The sequence below is a fragment of the Myxine glutinosa genome, chromosome 4, assembly GCF_964187855.1.
Source record: "Myxine glutinosa chromosome 4, kmMyxGlut1.1, whole genome shotgun sequence".
NCBI classification, from domain to species: Eukaryota; Metazoa; Chordata; class Myxini; order Myxiniformes; family Myxinidae; genus Myxine; species Myxine glutinosa.
Genome location: NC_136264.1, coordinates 161,796,018 through 161,821,158, shown reverse-complemented (window position 1 = coordinate 161,821,158; position 25,141 = coordinate 161,796,018). Strand labels below are relative to the sequence as shown.

General features: G+C 41.8%; 1 protein-coding gene across 4 annotated transcripts in view; it reads left to right on the top strand.

Moving 5' to 3' along the window:
* Window positions 1-6,723: 6,723 nt before the first annotated feature.
* The window catches only part of USP46 (ubiquitin specific peptidase 46), an 85,498-nt gene continuing 67,080 nt past the window's right edge, over window positions 6,724-25,141 (top strand). Inside the window, exons 1-3 of one of the 4 annotated variants that reach the window (XM_068113941.2) lie at window positions 6,724-6,863; window positions 11,183-11,263; window positions 13,466-13,679. In XM_068113941.2, the coding sequence (XP_067970042.1) occupies window positions 6,828-6,863; window positions 11,183-11,263; window positions 13,466-13,679 (331 nt within the window). In that variant the 5' untranslated portion in view covers window positions 6,724-6,827. Of the gene's footprint in view, window positions 7,203-11,182; window positions 11,264-13,465; window positions 13,680-25,141 lie in introns of all 4 variants that reach the window. The other 3 variants (XM_068113943.2, XM_068113942.2, XM_078776682.1) reach the window with 3 other exon arrangements.

Below are 25,141 nucleotides of genomic sequence, written 5' to 3'. Positions count from 1 at the left end.
AAAAAAAAAACACCTTCTACAAAACCACAAAATCAATTGACTCGAAACTTTACGTGTGTCATTGACTAGGCATGGCGATTAAAAGATGATAAAGACAAGCATTCTGAGTATTGTGCTGCAATACATGTCCCCTACCGGCATTCTGTCGTCCGGAAAACTGTTGGGGAAATTGCCAACGTTCAAAGTGCCATAACTTTATCAAAAATGATCGAAACGTCGTGAAGTTCGAACTTGATCTGTAACTTATCATGACGAAACCATGTGCCAAGTTTGAAATCATTAGCATTAAGAGTTTAGAAAAAAAGTCCGGAAAACTGTTCTTTGCGTGACGGACGGACAGACTGACAGACAAACAGACATACAGACGGGGGGGATGGAGTGCAAACCTATAGCCCCCTCCGGTGTACACCGGTAGGGGACTAATAACATCATTGGTCACATGGTGTGGCAGCGATATTGGATTGAACGAAAATATTAAATAATTATATCTCTGAAACCGCTTACTTTATTGATGCAAAATTTTACAAATGTCATCTAACACCATTGTTGCATTTAGTTTGAAAATGATGATGTCGTACGTCATGTGGTTTGGCAGCCATCTTGGATAGAAAAACGAACCTTATCCGATCAACACAAAACTTCACAAACCTGATTCCCTCCCTACCCATACATATGCAGAGTGTACATTTTTTAAGGTCACATGTCACGTGGTATGGCAGCCATGTTAGCTTGAAAGCCGATATTTAAAAAAATCCTTTCTCTGAAACTGCTTCACCGATCGATGTGAAACCTGTCATGGCTGGTGAAAATGTGATGCTTGAAAACAGCTGAAGGGATTGAAATTCAAACTTGTTTATTTTTTGGACAGTGAACGAGGGCATCCACCCGTTGTGGGCCTATGCGGAGGCATATTGCTGACAGTCGCATTGCTCTAGTTTTTATATAAAATACTTTTTGTGACTTTAATAAACAATTTTGTAAACGACTCGTCCTGCTTGCCAGAAAATACACATAAGTGGTTTTTGTTGTTGAATTGTCTTCTTTATTACCTCCACCACCGAGGGTGAACAGAGGTCATGTTTTCACACCTGTTTGACTGTTTGTGAACACGATATGTCAAAAAGTTATGGACGGATTCGGACGAAATTTGGTGGAGATGTTGTGTGTGTGACAAGAATGAACTGATTAGATTTTGGTGAAGATCCGAATCAGACAATTTTTTGAATATTGTTACGGGGTCCTCCCCTATCCTCTGGTCTCGGTAAACCTCCGAACCCCGAGGAAGTCCCCGGCAGAAAAATGTGTTGTCCTTGGTTGAAAACAAGCCAATCAATAACGAGTCCACACCAAGGGTTACGAACAAACCACAATATATTATAAATCCCACACAGGAATCACGACCCAATTAGTACAGCACTTCACAATATAATTCTTATCTACAGGTGGCGCCACCTTACCGAGCCCCTTAACCCCCAAACTCACGGCCCTTGCCCCAATGTCTCTGGACTCCTCCAAGGCGACGTCGATTCGCTCCAGCGATCGTGGAACCAATTTCCGATTCCAATCAGGGGAAGCGGCGTCGATCGAACCAACCCACAGGCCACGTGATCCAATCCCCAGCTCGATGGCGTTAGAATGGGAAACCTCCCCAAAGACGATTTTGGGTACGTACCCGGTTGCAGTTCAATCCACGAGTCTCCTCAATAACCCTCCCACAGCCACTGTATTGTACAGCCGTCCCCGGCAGCCCGCCGGGGAGTAACGCCCGGTCGACGTGCCGCAAAAACCTGGTCACTGCCGGTGGTGCGCGTGGCGAAGATGGCGGTCGGCTTTCTCTCGCCCCGGGTTTGGAGGTGAGGATACTCGGCAACCTCAATGAGGATACCCGACTACGCAGGCTCCGCAGCAATCCGGCGATCTCCTATCGCGCGGACTTCTTTTCAAGGAGGCAAAGTTCCCTTGTCCTGCACGTTTGACTGCCCGGTCCGGAGCTGCCATCAGAACATGTCTCCTTCCGATCTTCCCCGCTTCTCCCCTCTCTCTCCCTATCTCTTCCGGGTCACGATCCAATTTCCGGCCACATTTTACCCGGAGCCTTTTAACCCTTTTAACCACAATAAGCATCATCAACATCAGCATCATCATAACAAGAACCCACATTATTAGGGCCGGTATCCGTAACACTTCCCCCCCTCAAGAAAGAACGTTTGAACATGAGGAAAACTTTCGTTGTAGGCAAAATTCTTTACACCAACAAGAGTAAGCTCACCCCCAAATCATCAATTCCTGTGAGCAACAACCATCCATAGTTCTCAAAAAATAAAGTGACAAACAGGTAATAGGAGACACCACACCCCCCACAGAATTCCCAAAAGTTAACTCTCTGGACAACGCGTCCGCCATGACATTGTCCCAGACCTTCGCGTTTTCAATTTCCAAGTTGGACCCCTGCAAAGCCAAACTCCATCTCCTCAACCTCTGATTTTTTTTTTTCATTTGTTTTTTTTTTTTGAATGAAGGTTAAGGGGTTGATCAAAAAATCCAAAGTTAAATAACTCGATAGCACTTTTTCTGGGAGGCCAAGCCGAGTATTCACTACATGGACGCCTTTAGGAAGGTGGAGTTCACGGTTAGTCCGGGGAGGAAAGTTCACTACATGGACGCCTTCAGGAACGTGGAATTCACGGTTCGTCCATGCAGGAAAGTTCACTACCTGGACGCCTTTAGGAACGTGGCGTTCACGGTTAGTCCGTGTAGGAATCTGGGCTCGGCGGCTCCGCCGCATTCCGTGCTTCAACTTCTCCGGACTCCTAATACTTACGGTGGGACCACTTGTCACAGTAGTCACGGGAATAGCGGTCTCCTTCTCGGCCGCTACCCTGATAGACATTCTTTCGGGAGATGCCGTAACTCTGGGAGCCTCCATAGTAATATCGGCTGCGGCCACCACCAAAACTACCGCCAAGTTGTCCTCTTCTGTAGACCTCTCGACGCCGACGAAATGCCTTCCCTACTGTTATGGTCCGACCCTCCAAATCCTTGCCATTCCAATTCTTCTCTGCCTCTCTGGCGTCTTTTGTGCTTGCAAACGTGACAAAGCCGAACCCTCTTGACTGTTGCGTTTCCCTGTCTTTTACCAACCGCACTTCCACAAGCGGCCCATATCTGTTGAAGACAGAGGTCAGAACTTCTTCCTCTGTTTTGAAGTTCAGTCCCCCTACAAATAACGTGGTACTTTTGTCGCCATCCCCAACTGGTGTGGTGTTATTTTCCCTGCTGGGCTCTTTACCAACCCTCGGGTTACCATAAACTTGACCACCGGCCAAATCATTCCCGATAACCACAGATACTCCCTCTACAGGAAGCGTGGCTTTTAAACCGACGGTGACCGGTCCTGACACCAAATCGGACTCCAAATGGATGACATGAAGTGGAGCACTAACACAGCCACCAATCCCCTGTAAACGAACACTATCCCCCGTTGCCGTCTCCTCGGACCATGGCAAGATGCCTTCAAGCATTAAAGATTGATGTGCTTCTGTGTCCCTCAATATCCGAACCGGTCTCCGGTTAGTCGAGGCTCCATCCAGTGACACAAACCCCTCGGAAATAAATGGTCGGTAACCCTTTTGAGGGCGATTTCTCACAATGGCCATTGCATTTGGAGTCGTACTAGTCGAACTCCACTCCTGATTTTCCTCTCCCAGAGCATGACAGTTGGACCTCCAGTGTCCAGGTTTATGGCAAAATGTGCAAGTCGGCCCGGAGGAGAATCTCGTGGTCTGCCAAGGCATGGGGGCGGCGGTCCGCCTCGAGTCCCCCAGACGACAGGTCTGTCTTGGAACCGCAGTCTTCTGATTTCTAGAAGTCGGGGTGTCAAAGTGGACCTCATTTTCATCCCGAGGCCGCCCCCATGGATTCTCATTCTCCGCCCCTGATGTACCATAGCTCCCCTGGCCAGGCCTGGGCGAGAAGTTCGGGTTGCGGAACCCCATCCTGTGTGTTAAGGCATAGTCATCTGCCATGGTGGCTGCCTCATACAACTTTGGTACTTTCCTTTCCTCCAGATGAACTTTAATGTCCTCGTGGACACACTGTTGGAATTCCTCCACCAGGATAAATTGTCGCAATAGTTCGAAGTCTTTCCCAACTCCTTTTGAATCACACCAACTATCAAACATGGTTTCCTTCACTCTGGCAAATTCCACATGGGTCTCACCCTCCCTCCTCCTGGCATTCTGGAATTTTTGCCGGTAAGCTTCCGGGACCAATTCATAAGCTTTGAGAATGTGTTTCTTCAATACCTCGTAATCTGCACATTGGTCGATCGGAAAAGCCGAATAAATCTCTTGAGCTTTACCCACCAGAACACTTTGCACTAGTATGGACCAATACTCCTCAGGCCAGTTTAACTGTCGAGCCACTTTCTCAAAGTGTGGAAAAAACTTGGCTACCTCCTTTTCATTGAAGGGTGGGACCAGCCTCACATGTCTGCCAACATCCCAGGTGTTCTGACTGGGTGTCGAACCAGTCAGCAGGGATGGTACCTCTCCCCGTTCTCTCATTAACTCCAGCTCCTTGACTTTAATTTCCTGCTGACGCGCCACTTCACGGTCCTTTAAATCCCTTTCGGCTCTTCTCTCCTCTGCTTCGAGTTCTCTTGCAGCTCTCCTTTCCTCTGCTTTTTTCTCTTCCAACCTTTCCTGGAGTTCTCTTTCCACTCTCCTTTCCTCTGCTTTTTTGTCTTCTAACCTTTCTTGGAGTTCTCTTTCCTATCTCCTTTCCTCTGCTTTTTTCTCTTCTAACCTTTCTTGGAGTTCTCTCTCCACTCTCCTTTCCTCTGCTTGCTTCTCTTCTCTTCTCTCTTCTGCTTTCCTTTCGTCTGCTTTTTCCCTTTCCTGGCTCTAATTGCATCTCCAGTTTCCGGAGCTCCCAATTTTCTTGCTCCTCTGGTAACCACTCCCAGGCTACCTCTTCCCATGTTCCTAATCCCACCAAAGATTGTATCACCACTGTCTGCAACTCTGCCTTCTTCATATTAGTTCGGACCTCCATGTTAAAATGTTTGGGCAACTTCAAGAGGTCCGATTTTACTAACGCTCTGACCCGTGCTTCACTAGGGGTCACTGTAAATTTCCCTGCATCAAACTCCATGGTGACTACTGCTAACACCTGTTAACCTTCACACAAAAATCCCCAAAAAATTATTAATAAATTAATTATTAAAATTAAATTATTAAAAATTAATTATTTTTTTTGGGGGGGGGGGGGGGGGGACCAAAAGCATTAAGAGTTTAGAAAAAAAAAGTCCGGAAAACTGTTCTTTGCGTGACGGACGGACAGACTGACAGACTGACAGACATACAGACGGGGGGATGGAGTGCAAACCTATAGTCCCCTCCGGTGTACACCGGTAGGGGACTAATAACATCATTGGTCACATGGTATGGCAGCCATATTGGATTGAACTAAAATATTAAATAATTATATCTCTGAAACCACTTACTTTATTGATGCAAAATTTTACAAATGTCATCTAACACCATTGTTGCATTTAGTTTGAAAATGATGATGTCGTAGGTCATGTGGTTTGGCAGCCATCTTGGATAGAAAAACGAACCTTATCCGATCAACACAAAACTTCACAAATGTGATTCCCTCCCTACCCATACATATGCAGAGTGTACATTTTTTAAGGTCACATGTCACGTGGTATGGCAGCCATGTTAGCTTGAAAGCCGATATTTTAAAAAATCCCTTCTCTGAAACTGCTTCACCGATCGATGTGAAACCTGTCATGGCTGGTGAAAATGTGATGCTTGAAAACAGCTGAAGGGATTGAAATTCAAACTTGTTTATTTTTAGGACCGTGAACGAGGGCATCCACCCGTTGTGGGCCTATGCGGAGGCATATTGGTGACAGTCGCATTGCTCTAGTTTTTATATAAAATACTTTTTGTGACTTTAATAAACAATTTTGTAAACGACTCGTCCTGCTTGCCAGAAAATACATATAAGTGGTTTTTGTTGTTGAATTATCTTCTTTATTACCTCCACCACCGAGGGTGAACAGAGGTCATGTTTTCACACCTGTTTGACTGTTTGTGAACACGATATGTCTAAAAGTTATGGACGGATTCGGACGAAACTTGGTGGAGATGTTGTGTGTGTGACAAGAATGAACTGATTAGATTTTGGTGAAGATCCGAATCCGGATCAGACAATTTTTTGAATATCCAAGTGATTCTTCACCATTGAGTGATAAAGTCAAAAATGATATACAGCGTGATATTTCAAAAAGTTGTGGATGGCATTACAAAACTTGGTGAATGATTTGGGTGGGTGATAAGAAGAACCCGATTCGATTTTGGTTCAGGTCCAAATCCAGATTCTGCCTATCAGTGGGATACAAAACATAGACTGTTCAACCTGGTGGAGGCTGGAGGTATGTGCTCAACCGAGTGCCGTTCTAGGTAAACCCAGCCACGTTAACCGTTAAACTCCATTAAAGCCTGTTAATGCCTGTTGGAAGATGATAGCTCCCTTTCCTGCCAGCGTGTTTACCTGTGTGGCATATATAGATCCTCGTGGCTCTGACAACGCCATTTAAACTCAAATTAAAAACAATGGCGTCACGTAATTGGGCAAAGAGAAAGTGCTGTGAACGTGGTGCGCAAGGTCCATGCGTTTCCACGGGGTGTTCAGCGCCTGCCTGAGCGGAACGAGCCGGGAGCGGCGCCGCCGCGGACACCTCACGTGAGTCCTCGGCTCCTCGCTCCGCTCCTTCCCGCCGTTTCAAGATGGCTGACACCAGACGGAAGTGCTAAATGACCGTCCGCAACCTCGCCTCCATCTGTACAATGGTACGCCTTCCGCGTCTCACACGCGCGCCCTTTCCAGCAGCCCCAATCCTGTCGCCGACATTCACGGCCGCATCCCCATCAAGGCGGACAGCTTACAGTGTGACGTCCGCTCTGACTTCGCGGCGGCGCGACTAGGCCGCGGTGGGACCACGGGCTCGACTAGCGGCTCTGCGGGCTCCGGAAGCGCTTTTGGGCGCAAGCGCCCTGGCCTCAGCTTTACCCCATTTTCTCTCCTCCCCTCTCCTTCCCCAACTCCTGGGTGAACTTGCCATTCCGGCGATCGGATCGGCTGCCGGAGAGACCATGAGCATCGTGCCGGCCTGTTTTTCTGTGCATAAGGTAGAGAGAGCAGTGTGTTCCGTTCGAGGTCAAGTTGACGGTTGACGCATCAAAAATAAATAAACGGCCTGTCCGACGTGGTTTGCTGCTGTGCTCTAACAATAAGCAGGCCGTCCTCCACTCGAGCTTGATTTGTACTAAGCGTAGCGAACCCATCGGGCACGATGTCCGTCCGACTCGCCGTCTGAGGTCTGAGCTGATGCTCATACGCTCCATCTCTCTCTCTCTCGAAGATGGTTCGCCGAAGCTAAACTGAAGTTTTCCTCAAGTCCATCATGGAGTCTTCGGTGCAGCCGGTTAAATCGTGTTTGGTTTCATCATTTATGGGGAAAAGCAATAAGTTGGCGGCTTCGTATTTTGTTTGCTGGTCGTTGTGAATGATTTGTAATCGATAGTGATTCGTAAGTTCGTTGTTTGCTCAGATTGGTGTAGTTTGTGTGTTAAGGGGGAAAAGACAGTTATATTCGATCTACAGGCGAAGATTATTACATTGAACATTGAACTGTCAATCGTGCGAGAAACGAAGTGGCAGAACAGCACCAGGTGTGTGAGTGTGTGTGTGTGTGTGTGTGTGTGTGTGTGTGTGTGTGTGTGTGTGTGTGTGTGTGTGTGTGTGTGAGTATATGGCGTGTGTGTGTGTGTATATGGCGTGTGTGAGTGTGTGGCGTGTGTGTGTGTGTGTGTGAGTATATGGCGTGTGTGTGTGGTGTGTGAGTATATGGCGTGTGTGAGTATATGGCGTGTGTGTGTGTGAGTATATGGCGTGTTTGTGTGTGGTGTGTGAGTATATGGCGTGTGTGTGTGAGTATATGGCGTGTGTGTGTGAGTATATGGCGTGTGTGTGTGAGTATATGGCGTGTGTGTGTGTGAGTATATGGCGTGTGTGTGTGTGAGTATATGGCGTGTGTGTGTGAGTATATGGTGTGTGTGTGAGTATATGGCGTGTGTGTGTGTGTGTGAGTATATGGCGTGTGTGTGTGTGGTGTGTGAGTATATGGCGTGTGTGTGTGGTGTGTGAGTATATGGCGTGTGTGTGTGTGTGAGTATATGGCGTGTGTGTGTGTGTGAGTATATGGCGTGTGTGTGTGTGGTGTGTGAGTATATGGCGTGTGTGTGTGTGTGTGAGTATATGGCGTGTGTGTGTGTGTGTGAGTATATGGCGTGTGTGTGTGTGAGTATATGGCGTGTGTGTGTGTGTGTGAGTATATGGCGTGTGTGTGTGTGTGAGTATATGGCGTGTGTGTGTGTGTGAGTATATGGCGTGTGAGTATATGGCGTGTGTGTGTGTGTGTGGTGTGTAAGAGTATATGGCGTGTGTGTGTGTATGAGTATATGGCGTGTGTGTGTGTATGAGTATATGGCGTGTGTGTGTGTATGAGTATATGGCGTGTGTGTGTGAGTATATGGCGTGTGTGTGTGTGTGAGTATATGGCGTGTGTGTGTGTATGAGTATATGGTGTGTGTGTGTGTGTGAGTATATGGCGTGTGTGTGTGTGAGTATATGGCGTGTGTGTGTGTGAGTATATGGCGTGTGTGTGTGTGAGTATATGGCGTGTGTGTGTGTGTGTGAGTATATGGCGTGTGTGTGTGTGAGTATATGGCGTGTGTGTGTGTGAGTATATGGCGTGTGTGTGTGTGAGTATATGGCGTGTGTGTGTGTGTGAGTATATGGCGTGTGTGTGTGTGTGAGTATATGGCGTGTGTGTGCGTATGGCGTGTGTGTGTGTATGGCGCGTGTGTGTGTATGGCGTGTGTGTGTATATGGCATGTGTGTGTGTATGGCGTGTGTGAGTGTATGGCGTGTGTGTATATGGCGTGTGTGTATATGGCGTGTGTGTATATGGCGTGTGTGTGTGTGTATGGTGTGTGTGTGTGTGTGTGTGTGTGTGTGTGTGTGTGTGTGTGTGTGTGTATATGGCGTGTGTGTGTGTGTATGTATTGTGTGTGTGTATTGTCGTGTCTGTGTGTATTGTCGTGTCTGTGTGTGTGTGTGTATTGTCGTGTTTGTATTGTTTGTGTGTGTGCATGTATTGTGTGTGTGTGTATTATCGTGTGCGTGTGTCCACACACACACACACACACGTTTCAGTTTGTGAAAGAGGTGGCCCAGAATGCACAGAAATTAAAGGGGGGAAGCACTGCAGAATAAGTTGGTGGGGGGAGGGTGGTTGTTGGGGGTGGAGGAGAGGTGGTTGTTGGTGTCAGCAAATTGTATAAAAAGCTCATGGGTAGGTACTGTAAGGAGAAACCATGTGGGAGAACAGGACTTTGGGAGAAGGTTCGATCATTAACTACTTGGAGTGAATCGAGCCCCACTGGGGCACCGTCTCGTTGCGTTGAGTAGGGTATTATGTGGTCTCACTTAAAGTGGTTAACGTGAACAGAGAAATGAAAGTACGGAGATGAACATTGAATTTTGACTTTGCAAAGGTAACAAGATTTGGATTTCTGGAAGAATGCATGTGACAGAGTTGCATGGCGTGGGTGGAGGTTGTTATGTGCATAAAGAGTCTGGCGGATAATTGGTTTCTTTGCTCATCCCATCAGAGTACATCGCTCATGATGAGCGGATTTCAGGTTCAAATCCCTTATGATTTGTTGTGTTCTATTTATAATAGTATGTCCAGATTGTTATATTCACGTTAACATGCACATGCCCTGAACTATACGTGCGTGGTCCTCCACGAGGCTTGGGTTGCTGTAGAACAAAGAACGGCTGGAGGCCTTCAAACTTTTCTGCATGAACAAGAAGCACACTTTGAGACTCGGCCTTCCACTTGGATGCCAATGGCTCTAAGCCTCAGATTCCACCGCCGCATAGAGAGGCAACAGAGGGAGAATGAGCTGGAGTGGTATTGCATTATGGATTTGTGCTCTGTTGTCAACTTAGGATGGTGGTGACTGGTGGTGTAGATGAGCTTTAAGGGCGTGTTAAGTCCAAGACCTGATGTGGCTGTACTCTCAATATAATACGCAAATATTGGAGGGGGAGGGACTGGGAGGAGAGGTGGTAATTCCCTATCACCATACCTAATACAGGTGCAAGTATCGGTGTCAGAGCAAGTGCTCTCGTGGATATTTGCGGCTTTTAGCCTCCAAGGTCATTCCTTCAGGAGTGGGAGGACGTGATTTTGGTGAATTTTCCAACTCCAATTCACGACATCATTAACGTCGAATGTTCTGTCATTTTACTGTGAATCTGCTCGATGTCAGGATGTCATGGAATTGTCTTGCTCTGAAAGCTAAAGCTGCGGCCGTGCTGCATTGTTGGTAAAATTATTAATAGACTTCGAATCGCAGTCGTCCAACTGTTTTGTTGTACTCGGTTTAATCACGACGGTCAACGAAAACCACTCGTTCATTTACAAAGACCACGTGCAAACCAGGTCGTGAACTTGGTAGCTGACGCGGCCCCTCTACTATGTTTTTGTGGTTCGTTGTGGTCTGCATAAACAGGATTGCCTCGTTCATCGAAATTCACACCATAGGTTTTCATTCCTTTTGTCACACATGGAGATAAGTTGCCTTGCTGACTAAATATCATTGATGCCATGAAAATAACCAATCTATTCTGGGGGTGGGGGGGCTCTCCTCCGCAGGCCCCTTCTTTCTGAAGATGTATGCTCATGTAGCACATGACCTGTTATTTCATCTTCATTATTTCCTCTTGTGGACAGTTTTTGTCCCGTTGCATGACGCCGTAGTTAAACAATGTGGTGTCTCCTGCCCACCTGCTTCCCACTGCGTTGTTATCAATACGGTAACCTTCTATACTCGGTTGCTTTGCCTTTTGTGGGTTTTTTCATTAACCTCTATTTCATTTATTTATTTAGCTTTTGAAAAACAAACAATGCACTTGCTTCCATGACAGGAGGTGGATAATTCCTTAGGTATCAAACTGAGCATCCAATCAAAATATTTGCCACGGTTTGTGTGATGTTTTCTTCATTAATACGTTGTTGTTTTTTGTCTTTTTCAAGGGCGCCAATGCCTCTGCTTTGGAGAAAGAGATTGGTCCTGAGCAATTCCCTATCAATGAACATTATTTTGGGTTGGTTAATGTAAGTACATTGCTTTCTACTGCCTCGTCTCATGGAAAAAACAAAACAAAAGACGAAGTCATATGCATGCAGTAATTGCTTTTAATTGCAGGCTAATTATCCACAGGTGAAATTTGTTGGAAAATGATGTTGCAGGTGAAATGTTTAAGGGCGTCTATAATCGGATCATGATCAGATTCATGCTTTGTGAGGTTTTCTTTGTTCATGTTGTGTTCACTGGATATTCGTACGCTTCACAATGTGGTGTTTGATTAATTATTATTTTCATACATATTACAAGGAAGCTCCACAGAAGGATCTGAATGAAATTTTATCAACTAAATAGTCTTATATGTTTGAGAAGAAGCAAGGTGAGGCTGATGGGTTTTTTGTATGCAAAGTCAAAGCTCATGGAAGAGCTGGACCACAGAACAGAACTGAAAGAACATAGTGGAAAGGGGGAAACACACCAAGAGCAGAGTAGAGGGACAACAAAGGGACCCTTGGAGGAAGAATGGCTGAGGGGAGGGTAAGGAGAACGAGAATACGGGGTGAAGAAGCCTTGATACAAAGTCAAACAGCAAGAAGGAAGTGAAAAAGAATGGGAAGGGAAAACTGGAGATGAAATAGTTGTGGAACAAAAAATGGGAAAGAAATAGAAGGAGAGAGAAAAAACCCAACAAACTTGAAAAGTAAGGGGCGAGCTTGAGGAGGGTTAACGAGGGCAGAAAAGGGCAGCACGACGAGGGGGCAGCACGACAGAGACGTGCTGTCTTTCCCTCGCGGTCCCCCTGTACTGTCTTTCCCTCGCGGTCCCCCTGTACTGTCTTTCCCTCGCGGTCCCCCTGTGCTGTCTTTCCCTCGTGGTCCCCCTGTACTGTCTTTCCCTCGTGGTCCCCCTGTGCTGTCTTTCCCTCGTGGTCCCCCTGTGCTGTCTTTCCCTCACGGTCCCCCTGTGCTGTCTTTCCCTCGCGGTCCCCCTGTGCTGTCTTTCCCTCGCGGTCCCCCTGTGCTGTCTTTCCCTCGTGGTCCCCCTGTGCTGTCTTTCCCTCGCGGTCCCCCTGTGCTGTCTTTCCCTCGCGGTCCCCCTGTGCTGTCTTTCCCTCGCGGTCCCCCTGTGCTGTCTTTCCCTCGCGGTCCCCCTGTGCTGTCTTTCCCTCGCGGTCCCCCTGTGCTGTCTTTCCCTCGCGGTCCCCCTGTGCTGTCTTTCCCTCGCGGTCCCCCTGTGCTGTCTTTCCCTCGCGGTCCCCCTGTGCTGTCTTTCCCTCGTGGTCCCCCTGTGCTGTCTTTCCCTCGTGGTCCCCCTGTGCTGTCTTTCCCTCGTGGTCCCCCTGTGCTGTCTTTCCCTCGTGGTCCCCCTGTGCTGTCTTTCCCTCGTGGTCCCCCTGTGCTGTCTTTCCCTCGTGGTCCCCCTGTGCTGTCTTTCCCTCGTGGTCCCCCTGTGCTGTCTTTCCCTCGTGGTCCCCCTGTGCTGTCTTTCCTTCGCGGTTGTCAGCTCTTTCACGAGCCTCGATTCAGTATACAAAAAAAAAAGAAAAAAAAAGTTGTGAGTATAGATAGAGGATGACCTGGGGTGAGCAGCCATCTTTAATCCCTGCAGGGAAGAAAGACATTGAACAGTCTCAGGAAGTTGAATCCACAGACAAGAGAAAAGAGGAACTGAGCAGCGAACGTGGATTTCTGGAGTTTCACCAGAAGTGGTTAAATCGCAGACCTTCTGCATCCTGCAGGAACCTGTGAGAGGGGGTTGTCTGCGGGAAGGGTGATGGAACAAGGAAGTGGTAGGGATGCCATTTCTCCTTATAACGGAGTCTCTTTTTCTCTGATGAAAAGCTCGCGCTCGATGTCCGGTGCAGACGTCGCCTTGCTTCCCAATGTGATAAACACACTCTTATCAACATTTGGTTGATAAAGTCCATTGTTCCCTGATGCACACTGGCACGAGTAAACTTTACTCTCTCAGAGCTCACATTCAACTCCAAAGTCAATAAATGTTTGGCCATTTGTTTATGACCTTAAACTTCTCATTCATTATTTGAGGGTGTAATTTGTACATTTTAAAGGCCTTCATTGTAACTCAATCTTTTATGTGTGCCATTCTTGATTTCTGTCCCGCATTGAATTTGTATTTTTTAGGATATTTCTGAATTTTTGCTAAAATCTTTTTTTTTGCTTTTCTGTCATCATGTTTTTCTGATGTTGAGCTCTGTTTTTCTTCTCTAGTTTGGAAACACTTGCTACTGCAACTCTGTACTGCAAGCGCTTTACTTCTGCAAGCCATTCCGGGAAAAGGTCCTAGATTACAAGACACAGCCCAAAAAGAAAGAGAACTTGCTTACGTGCCTTGCTGACCTCTTCCACAGCATTGCAACCCAGAAGAAAAAGGTTGGCGTTATCCCACCCAAGAAGTTTATCTCCCGTCTTCGCAAGGAGAATGGTGAGTCGATTTTACTTGCGTCATTGTGCTAGCATTGCATGTGCAGTCTCTTGTCTACTTGGTTTTCTTTACTTTGCGGCCCTGCCAATTTCTTGAGCCAAATTCTGATTTTTGTATTTCTGGTCATTGGCTAATGTAGATTTCCACAGACCCTTATTTAAAATAAAAAAAAAGATTTCTACAGAAGTCAAAGCTAATGGAGGAGCTTTAGTGACAGAAAGTGACTGGTTGAAAAATTAACCGATGGAGAGTACAGGTGAACTGAGGAAATGTACAAATATACATAAGGTGCAGGTTGATAAAAATGGATTAGGGTTAGCAAGGATTACATAAAATATCATGGGTGGCATCTAGGAGGACAAAACGAAGTGACGATGAACTATTGTCTTGATGGAATGGAGATAAAACCATTACATCAACTAGAACGGCATTCGGTAGAGTGCATACCTCCACCGGGTTCTGCAGTTTACGTTTTGTATTCCACTGATAGGTCAGAACTGGATCCAGACCTGAACCAAAATCTAATCGGCTTGTTCTTGTCACTTACATTTCCTTCAGAAAGTATTCACACCCCTTGACTTTTCACATTTTCTTGTTACAGCCTGAATTAAAAATGGATTAAATTGAGATTTTGTTTTGCCGCTGATCAACACATAATGCCCCATCATGTCAAAGTGGAATATTTATTTTAGAAATTTTTACAAAATAATTTAAAATTTAAAGCTGAAATGTCTTGAGTCAATCAGTATTCAACCCCTTTGCTCTGACGATACGTTCCTTGCAAGACGTTATCCAGGCTGAGTAGCCCAAGGAATCATACAGTGCCTTCAGAGAGTATTCACACCCCATGCCTTTTTTCACATTTTGTTGTGTTACAGCCTGAATTTGATATGGATTAAACAGATGTTTTTGTCATTGATCTACATGTAGTACCCCATCCTGTCGAAGTGGAATTTTTTTTTTTAAGTGGATTTAAAAAATGAAAAGCACAAATGTCTTGAGTCAATAAGTATTCAACCCCTTTGCTCTGGCACTTCAAATTGAACTCAGGTGCATCCAATTTCCTTTGATCATCCTTGTGATGTCTCTACAACTTGATTGGAGTCCATCTGCAGCCAATTCAATTGGTTAGACATTATTTAGAAAGAAACAAACCTTTCTATGTAAGGACCCACAGTTGACAGTGCATGACAGAGCAGAAAGTCCACAAAGTCCAAGGAACTGTCCGTAGAACTCTGAGATAGAATTGTGAGGAGGCATAGATATGGGAAAAAAGAAAGAAAAGAAAGAAAGAAAGGCCTTTAGAGGCCATTTTTCCCCGCAGAGTGGGGGTTGGCCTTTTTTTGGGCACCATAGTAGTGTAATAATGTTGCTTCTGGGACACCTCCGTTTAACATGGGAAATCCCTATCTAATGTCATTTACCCCCTTGTCTTTTTCAAAAATCATAAACACCTCTATTTCTCCCACCCTCATCTTTATGAACCTTTTGTCTGTAGTACCTATCCTTAATGTTGTTCATTAGACCACTCAAACACTACAAATATTTGTTTTCTCTTATAGACCTATCATCCTTCTTCTACATATCATCTGGCAGATTAATCTTTGACCCACTCAAACATTGACCCATTCACTTCCATATTAATTCTTTCCCTCCCTCATTGCCCCTAAACACCTATATTTCTCTCACCCTGTTCTTTACGAACCTTCTAACCTTTTGACATGTTATCCTTATTCATTAGACCACTTAAACACCTGTGATCCTTCTGACCTCATGGACCTTTTAACCTTTTACTCTTAATATCATCTGGTGAATATAACCCACTCAAACAACGACCCTACAAATATTTGTTTATGCGTGGGAAATAATTTAATTCTCCTACAACTCTCTTCACCATCTAATATATTAACAAAAAATATGTTTGAGTTTGGTTCTTTATTAAGATATTTTAACTGAGCTAAGATAAAATGGTAAACCTCCCTCAATGTTCTTGTTTGAGCGCCTCCAGTGCCACATACCATTTTTGGTAAGCTCCACCCACTTTTTGGTAAACCACGCCCATTTTTTACTAAGCCCCGCCCACGTTTTGTTAAGCCACGCCCACTTTTTACTAAGCCCCGCCCACTTTTGCTAAGCTCCTCCCACTTTTGCTAAGTCCCACCCACTTTATAAACTCTTCAGCATTGTATCATTTCCAGGTAATACATTACATCATTTTCAGGGAATTTCCATCACATCATTTCCAGTTAAGACACGCCCAGGGAATTTCCACAGGAAGACACACCCAGTCCTTATAAAAGGCACCGACCACACAGGCTTTTTCAAACACGCTTTCTGCTTCACTTGAGAATGGACTACTATGCCGAAATGGAATGGGATAACTTTGCTATTCCATGGAGTCCTACTACCTGTGTAGCGCTCAACCTTCAGATTGATGAACTGGACTCGAACCTCTTGTCGATGGAGGAAATTGTATCTGAGCTACGAAATGAAAATTCTACTTTTAACACAACTTGGGATAAAGTTATTTTTTTGTTTGAAGATCTTTTGAACAACCAAGACCCACAGAACGAGTTCTACCTTGATGACCCAGCCAAAGAGTTATACCTTGGAGATCCACAAAATCCTGAAAAAGAGTTCTACCATGATGATACTTATTGTGAGTTATCAAAACAAAACCCACTGAACGAGTTCTACCTTGATGACCCAGCCAAAGAGTTATACCTTGGAGACTCACTAAATTTGGGAAAAACAAATTATGAGGTTTGCCTAGATGGTTCTAACTGTGGAGCCTACCTTGGAGACTCACTAAATTTGGGAAAAACAAATTATGAGGTCTGCCTAGATGGTTCTAACTGTGGAGCCTACCTTGGAGACTCACTAAATTTGGGAAAAACTAATTATGAGGTCTGCCTAGATGGTTCTAACTGTGGAGCCTACCTTGGAGACTCACTAAATTTGGGAAAAACAAATTATGAGGTCTGCCTAGATGGTTCTAACTGTGGAGCCTACCTTGGAGACTCACTAAATTTGGGAAAAACAAATTATGAGGTCTGCCTAGATGGTTCTAACTGTGGAGCCTACCTTGGAGACTCACTAAATTTGGGAAAAACAAATTATGAGGTCTGCCTAGATGGTTCTAACTGTGGAGCCTACCTTGGAGACTCACTAAATTTGGGAAAAACAAATTATGAGGTTTGCCTAGATGGTTCTAACTGTGGAGCCTACCTTGGAGACTCACTAAATTTGGGAAAAACAAATTATGAGGTCTGCCTAGATGGTTCTAACTGTGGAGCCTACCTTGGAGACTCACTAAATTTGGGAAAAACAAATTATGAGGTTTGCCTAGATGGTTCTAACTGTGGAGCCTACCTTGGAGACTCACTAAATTTGGGAAAAACAAATTATGAGGTCTGCCTAGATGGTTCTAACTGTGGAGCCTACCTTGGAGACTCACTAAATTTGGGAAAAACAAATTATGAGGTTTGCCTAGATGGTTCTAACTGTGGAGCCTACCTTGGAGACTCACTAAATTTGGGAAAAACTAATTATGAGGTCTGCCTAGATGGTTCTAACTGTGGAGCCTACCTTGGAGACTCACTAAATTTCATAAAATTAGGAAAAGAGTTTTACCTTGGAGACTTTGAAAACTGGTTTCGTTTTGGAGACTCTGAATGGGGGTTTTGTTTTGATAACTCGGAATGTGATACCTATCTTGGAGACTCAACAGGATTGTGGTTATACCTTGGGAACTTGGAAAGTTGGTTTTATTTTGGAGACTCTACCTGTGGGGTACATCTTGGAGACTCTTTGCATTCTAAAGCAATGAACAATGTTCTTTGTTTAATGACGCTTGATTTAAGCAATATCAAGAAAGTTCGAGGAAGAAAATGCTGGAAAATTCTTTCTTCCCATTTCTACTTCTTCAAACTTGAAAGCCTTGAAAGACAGAATTGGAGGAAGAGGAAAAAAAATAAAAATGAAATACGTATTTAAAAAAAGAAGAAAAAAAAAGAAATACGTATTTTTAAAAAAGAAGAAAAAAAAAGATTATGTTAGGGTTAGGGTGGGATTTTGAATGTGAGGGTTAGGGATTAGGTTGGGTTAGGGATGGAGTTGGGTTAGGGATGGGGTTGGGTTAGGGTTGGGATTTTGAATGTGAGGGTTAGGGTTGGGATTGGGTTAGGGATGGGGTTGGGTTAGGGTTGGGATTTTGAATGTGAGGGTTAGGGTTGGGGTTGGGTTAGGGATGGGGTTGGGTTAGGGATGGGGTTGGGTTAGGGATGGGGTTGGGTTAGGGATGGGGTTGGGTTGGGGATGGGGTTGGGTTAGGGATGGGGTTGGGTTAGGGATGGGGTTGGGTTAGGGATGGGGTTGGGTTGGGGATGGGGTTGGGTTAGGGATGGGGTTGGGTTAGGGATGGGTTGGGTTAGGGATGGGTTTGGGTTAGGGATGGGGTTGGGTTAGGGTTTGTATATTATTATGACTCACTCGCACATACACACACACACAAAAGTTAAGCCCCAACTAAAAAGTTGTGGGATTCTGTGTTTGGGGTTCACAGATTTAAAAACGTATCCCCATTATACACACACAAAAGTTAAGCCCCAACTAAAAAGTTGTGGGATTCTGTGTTTGGGGTTCACAGATTTAAAAACGTATCCCCATTATACACACACAAAAGTTAAGCCCCAACTAAAAAGTTGTGGGATTCTGTGTTTGGGGTTCACAGATTTAAAAACGTATCCCCATTATACACACACAAAAGTTAAGCCCCAACTAAAAAGTTGTGGGATTCTGTGTTTGGGGTTCACAGATTTAAAAACGTATCCCCATTATACACACACAAAAGTTAAGCCCCAACTAAAAAGTTGTGGGATTCTGTGTTTGGGGTTCACAGATTTAAAAACGTATCCCCATTATACACACACAAAAGTTAAGCCCCAACTAAAAAGTTGTGGGATTCTGTGTTTGGGGTTCACAGATTTAAAAACGTATCCCCATTACATTTTATTTATTTATTTATTATTTTCAAGGGTATTATCTGCTTACTTGTGTTTTTTGTAATTCTTGTGAGTAAAATGAACCCAAGATTTCTTCTCCATTTAAATCATATAATTTGTAGGTCCAAGGGACTGTATCCATTACATCAATGATTTTAAATAATTCACGAGTCCATTTTTGTGTATAACCTTTCTCAAAATGACTTTTCCATTTGTATATTCTTACAATATCACCAACTTTAAACTTGGGCTTTCTCAAATTAATCTCCTTTTCATATTCTAATTTTGTAAATGTTTCTGATGGTTTTGATTGTGTTGATGAATGAACTGTATTATTGTAATTATCTACAATATCCTGAATTAAATACACCCATTTTTGAGAACCGAGTTGTGTGAATTTTTTATATAATTTCTCTTTTAAAGTACGATTAAAACGCTCAATAACAACTGCCTTTCCTTCATTAAAGGTGCTGTATAATTTAATACCCTTCCCCTTAAGAAATTTCATGAATATTTTGTTATAGAACTCTGTTCCCTCATCAGTCCATAACTTCTTTGGTTTCCTTTTATCCCGATCAAATATTAGCTTAAAGGCTAACATTAAAGTATCACCCCTTTTATTTTTTAAAGGGACAACCCAGGCAAATCTACTCCTCAAATCAATAACGGTTAAAGCATACCTGTATCCCCTGTCATTATTCAATTCAATTAAATCAGCGGACCATATGTGGTCAGTGTATTTAGAATAAACCTTCCTTCTTTTAAACTTTGTGATTATAGGTTTGTGTAATTCTTCAGCCAAAAGCTCCTCAGTCTTGATGGCATCATTAGAGCCTAATAGTTTTTTGAGGAATAACCAAGACCAAGTTTCAATTTAGCATTTATCAAATTTCTCACAATAAACCTATCAACTTTCTCTCTCAACGTTGGATTTTGTATCAAAGACAAATTATACAACATTTCGCTGTCGGCTTTATGTTTTTCAGTCAACGTAGTGGTTTTCCCATAAGCAATATCATGCTTCATACACACTTCGTCAACCCTATTTGTAGGTTTAGACCAAGGTTTAGGATTGTCAGCCTCATCTAATCTTTTATCCAAGTTTGTTCCTGGACCACAGAAAGAATACCCTGGAAGGTGTAATTCCCCTGGAATTCCAGTTGTTGTAAATTTACTTCCTGACAGAAACTTTTGTATGTCTCCTCCTCTTTTAGGAGAGATGAATTGGCACTTTTTAGAGCCACATACTTGACATATTCCTTTTTGATAAACTCTATTATTTTTAGCTTTAACATAAGAGATATTTTTAGATTTAGTTTTCTTTTTACATTTGAGACAATAACTCATATTTATTTATCAGAAAAATTCCGACAGAGTATCAAAACCTTTTTGGTTTTCAACATATACATTTCAATCTTTATTTTTAAAACATAAAGAATCCTAAGGAATGCCTTCACTCTCTCCTCCATTTATTTACAAATAAAAACTAACTAAAGTCAATGACACCAACATCATCAATCACATAATCTTTTCCTTCTTCTTCTTCTTCTTCTTCACCACTTTCTCGTTTAAATCTCTGAAATTGAAGACATTGACGTTCTTATTTTTGAAACCATTATCTTCATAAGAGTTGTTAATTCTTTAATTTCCTCTTCGGTGCGTTGAGATTGATTTATTTGCTTTAATACACTCAATCTTTTATGAATCTCAGTGATTTCCATCTTTTTATATTTTTCCTCCCTCTCTCTTTGCTCCCTCTCCTCCTCCTCCATTTTCTCCCTCTCCTCCTTCTCCTTTTTCTCCCTTTTCTCCCTTTCCTCCTTCTCCCTTTTCTCCCTTTCCTCCTTCTCCTTTTTCTCCCTCTCCTCCTTCTCCTCCTTTTTCTCCCTCTCCTCCTTCTCCTCCCTCTCCCTTTCCTCCTTCTCCTTTTTCTCTCTTTCCTCCTTCTCTTCTTCAACTCCTTCCTCATCCCTTGCTACCCTTGAGTTTGAACCCCAAAGAATATTATACATATACTCATCTGGATTTTGAGATATTCTTGTATCTATAATTATTTTTCTCATAATAGGATACCAATAAGATTTGTTGACGATTTCTAAAAGAGTTTTATATTTCATAACTTTGAGAAGTTCATTTTTATTTAATATTTTAAACAAGTCTCTATTTGTGGGTTTAACAATATCAGTATAAGGCCAGTTTTTTATGACAAAATTCCCATGTATATGCTCCAAATCATAAGGTATGTAATACCGAGCACCCTTTTCTTGTAGGTATCCTTGAATACAAAAATTATAATTCTCTTGTAGTCTTCTTCCTGCCATTTATGTATCAGAAATATATGTGAGATTAATATTATGACAGGTAATACCACCCCATCTTCCCACTACCAAATCGGTTTGTATTCCTCGGCTTTCTATCCTTATCTCATTACCTTCCTTCTTTGTCATGCGAACCATCGCTATACTATCATATATTTTTATTTTCTTAAAATCACGTATTTGTTGTTTACTAATTGTACTTCCACATAAATCCTTATCTTCACCAAGTGGATAATATTCTTCTTTACGAGACTGATTTAAATCATGTAGGTCTTCTATGTTTATTGAAAAAGACCAATTATACCCTAAATCAGGCATATCATACCCCCATTTATTAATTCGCATATTAACTAAATGTCCTTCTTTATAAAATTTAATTGTAAGCAGGTAGTTAAATTCAATGAGGAAAGGTGTATGGTCAGTATAACCAGGTGTTGTGGTTGTAAATTTTACTTGTTTCACAAAACGTGCTGTTTTCTTTAAAGATATATATTGTGATAAATCACTGAATCTAATCAAGTCATTCGCATCTGTAGGGTTTGGATAATTGATTAATTTATAAGTATTCTTCATATTAATATTTTTACTTACACTATATTTTTGTCGTTCAGCCTGTGCCTTTGTATAATAATTTGATAAATCAATATCCTGAGAGGATTTTCCAAAGATAGAACCATCTTTTCCAACATAGGTCATTTATATTAGATAAAAAATGATATCATAAAAATTTTCATTATTGTTGAGTTGAAATAATACATATAAACATAATTGGCCACAACATTTAGAATTAATTTCTTGAACTTGGAATGTTTGATAAACACCATTCTGTAAGAATTGTATTACTTCAACAGGTGGTGGCATACCATAACTATCAAAATAATATTTATCCTGACTATTATGAATACAAACCCAATGAGAACCATTCTGTGTGTCTAAATTCATAATAATATTCTTTGTATTCTTATTTATATGTGTTAATTCATCTCTCATACAAATAACCACATTATCAATTTTTAGTGTTTTACAATACTTAGCTAGTTCTATATTTGACGTTGTATTCTTTCCAAATTGTTTAAACCATTTATCCATTTATTTATGAGAAAGATACAATCCATTACCCCGTTTAGTTAGTTTAACACCCGCTTGAGCGATAGAGGAAAGCATATCTCCAACCAACAATCTAGCTTTATCAGGTAGACTTTCAAGTTTTTGAGCAAAATCTACAATTACACCACTTCCACTAATTTGTTTCTCCAACTCCTTGTTATGTCTTTCCAATTCTTTTTGAGCTTTTAGTTGTGCCTTCCTTTCGTTAGCAGTTTTTACCGCTGCTGAAATACCACCAGTCAATGCTCCCGCCGCACTTAAACCAGCAAATAAAGGAATTAGAAACGGGAGAAATCCTCCTCTTGACTCATCTATTGAATATTTCTTTAACATAGGTTTCGTCATTTTAATTTTAAGTGATCCAACATCATTTAGTGTTTTTACTTGTGTGTGTGTGAGTAAAACATCAATTCTTACAGCTCCTTTTCTTTGAATTGTATTAACATTAATAATACAAGGCTTTTGATTTTGAATACAAGATGTTAATTTATTAAGATTGATTTGATTAACATATACCCCAACCATTTATTTATGAGAAAAAACCTATGTGATATTAATCATAACACCATTATCTGTATTAATCTGTAATTCTGTTTCCTCCAAAAGCAAACAATATGCATTAACCTCTTCACTCTCCCCTCTTTCAATGTATAGAGAAGTATCCACTCGATTAGACTTTATAGTTTCCTTTTGAGAACTCAGGTCAATTGCGTAGATTGTATAAAGTTTTTGAAACGCAACCATATCCAAAATAGGATCATTATTACCATTACTTTCACACACCTTTTGGTAGGACTTGTAGGCTTCCGCATAATCATTTTTTTCCCAATCAATTTCCAATCTATCTCGCGGATAAAATGTGCCATCAAGAGAAACCCGAAGTTGTTTCACCTTAGCATTATCACTCAGCGCATTATTCTTATTAGTACCGTCCTCTCCATCTGGTTTTTTAAAAATGAGCCAGAGGTATCGTGGCTTTCCTTGAAGAACACCCAAATTCCAAGTGTAGGTAGTGTGTTCCAGTTTAACGTGTTGACATCTTCTTTTAAGGTATGATACATTTAGCGGTTTCTTTGAGTTAAGTCTTCTATTTAACATCTCTTCCGTTTTAAGATTAGGAGTATATTCACTGATATACCAACACAAATCATTAATAACAAATTTATTGTTGTCTCCAAAAGCATTTTCATCCCCAAAAAGCAACCTATTTACATTATCATTCCTTTGTAGTTGAAATCTAATTTTAAGACCATACAAAACTTTATCATAATCGCAAAATCCAAATATACCTTTAAGAGGTACTGCTACGGTAAAACTATTCACTGCTTTTGTTTCATCATTATACATTGACTTCCTTTGACTATAACCAGGGTCTGCGTTTGTACCCGTTGACATATCAGGAATAAAACCTTCAACAGCTCCCTTACCCATTCTATCACTAAACGAATATAGTGTAAATTTCATCATTTCAGATGTAGCAGAGACATAATCAACCGCTTCAACCTCTTGTGTTCCAATATACAGGCGGACACTGTCAAACATTTTCCAGAAGAAATCATTTACGAGTGTAGCATTAGTATTATTCGCAGCCTTAGTGAATTTAAATTTACACAGCAAGAAACTATCAGCTATATTCAAGTAAGTTTGTTGATTATTTATTTCAAAACTTTTTGTTCCGTTTGAATTCCAGTCTGTTCCTGTTATAGCATTTACCTTAAAATAGTCTTCCTTTTTAGTGGAGTTTGAAATGATAATCGTATCATCCAAATCATAGATACTATCAATCGCTTCCATACTTGTATTTATATAGCATTAAAATTGTTGAAACCCTGACCCAAGTATTTTAATGATTTTTTGTCGTTCTTGTGAAGATAGTTGAGTTTTACCTTTTTTTATTTCTTTGATTGCTTGTAATTTATGAGACTCCTTTTGAGCATCTTTTATACTCTTTATAGCACCCGCAACGGAGCCCACGGCAGAAGCAGTTGAACCAATTAGGTCTTTATGTTTAAGGATGGTTGAACCAATACCCATTAGAGTATCAATTATCCCATCTCCTTTATTTCGAAATTGATGACCTACACCTCGTTGTCTCTTAGGTTTATAGTATCCTCTACCCACATACCTTGTATAGTCTGGTGAAAGGAACATGCCCTCCCCTGTAATTATTTTATATTTTCCCAACTCGTGTTTTCTCACAATAACCATTATTTATTTATTGAAAAACTTCACGTAGGTGAATTCTGATGGATATAATTTCATCATTAAAGGATATCATACGATTATCTTGGTCGGTTATCCTAAAATTTACTCTGTATATGGTTTTTCCTGACACAGGTAAATAGACAAGATTTTTTGGTTCCATATTAAATTTATAACCAATCGGGGTTGAGTATGCACTGAATGAAAATATTGTATTTGTTCTTATTCCATCGTTATAAGCACCATCAATCAAATCACAATGAATTAATACTGAATTTATACCGGAGGATATTTGGATAACATTATCACTGTAAAACGTCCCGTTATTTTCAATCTTTTTTGAAGAGAAACCCAATAGCTCTCTAAACGAATTTTCAATCGTGAAATCAACTTTATAATTATTTTTAAGTTTAATAGTTGATTTTGAAGTGTGTTTTTGAATATCTATTACAATATTTTTTGGTTCATCACCTTTTTCTTTCATAAGGCGAGAGACTTCTGAAGATATTTGAGAAATCTCGTAAGCTCCAGGTGAAACAGTTATAGTTTTATATCCACTTCCTGGATTATAACTAAACTTGCTGTTTTTCTCTGTGATATTAAACAAGGTATTATAAGTTTCCATCGACAATAAAGATGCCTCATATGAGGTAAGGGGGTCAAGTTGTAGTGGGTAAGGGAATGAAGCTGTGTAATCGCTCGTTGTGAAATTAAAACTAAGAATTGTGCTTCTCATCTTATTTAATATCTAATAAAATATCTTTGTATTGACATTTATTAATTATTTTCATATTCATCAACTGATCTAAAATGGCTGAGGATTCATTAAAAC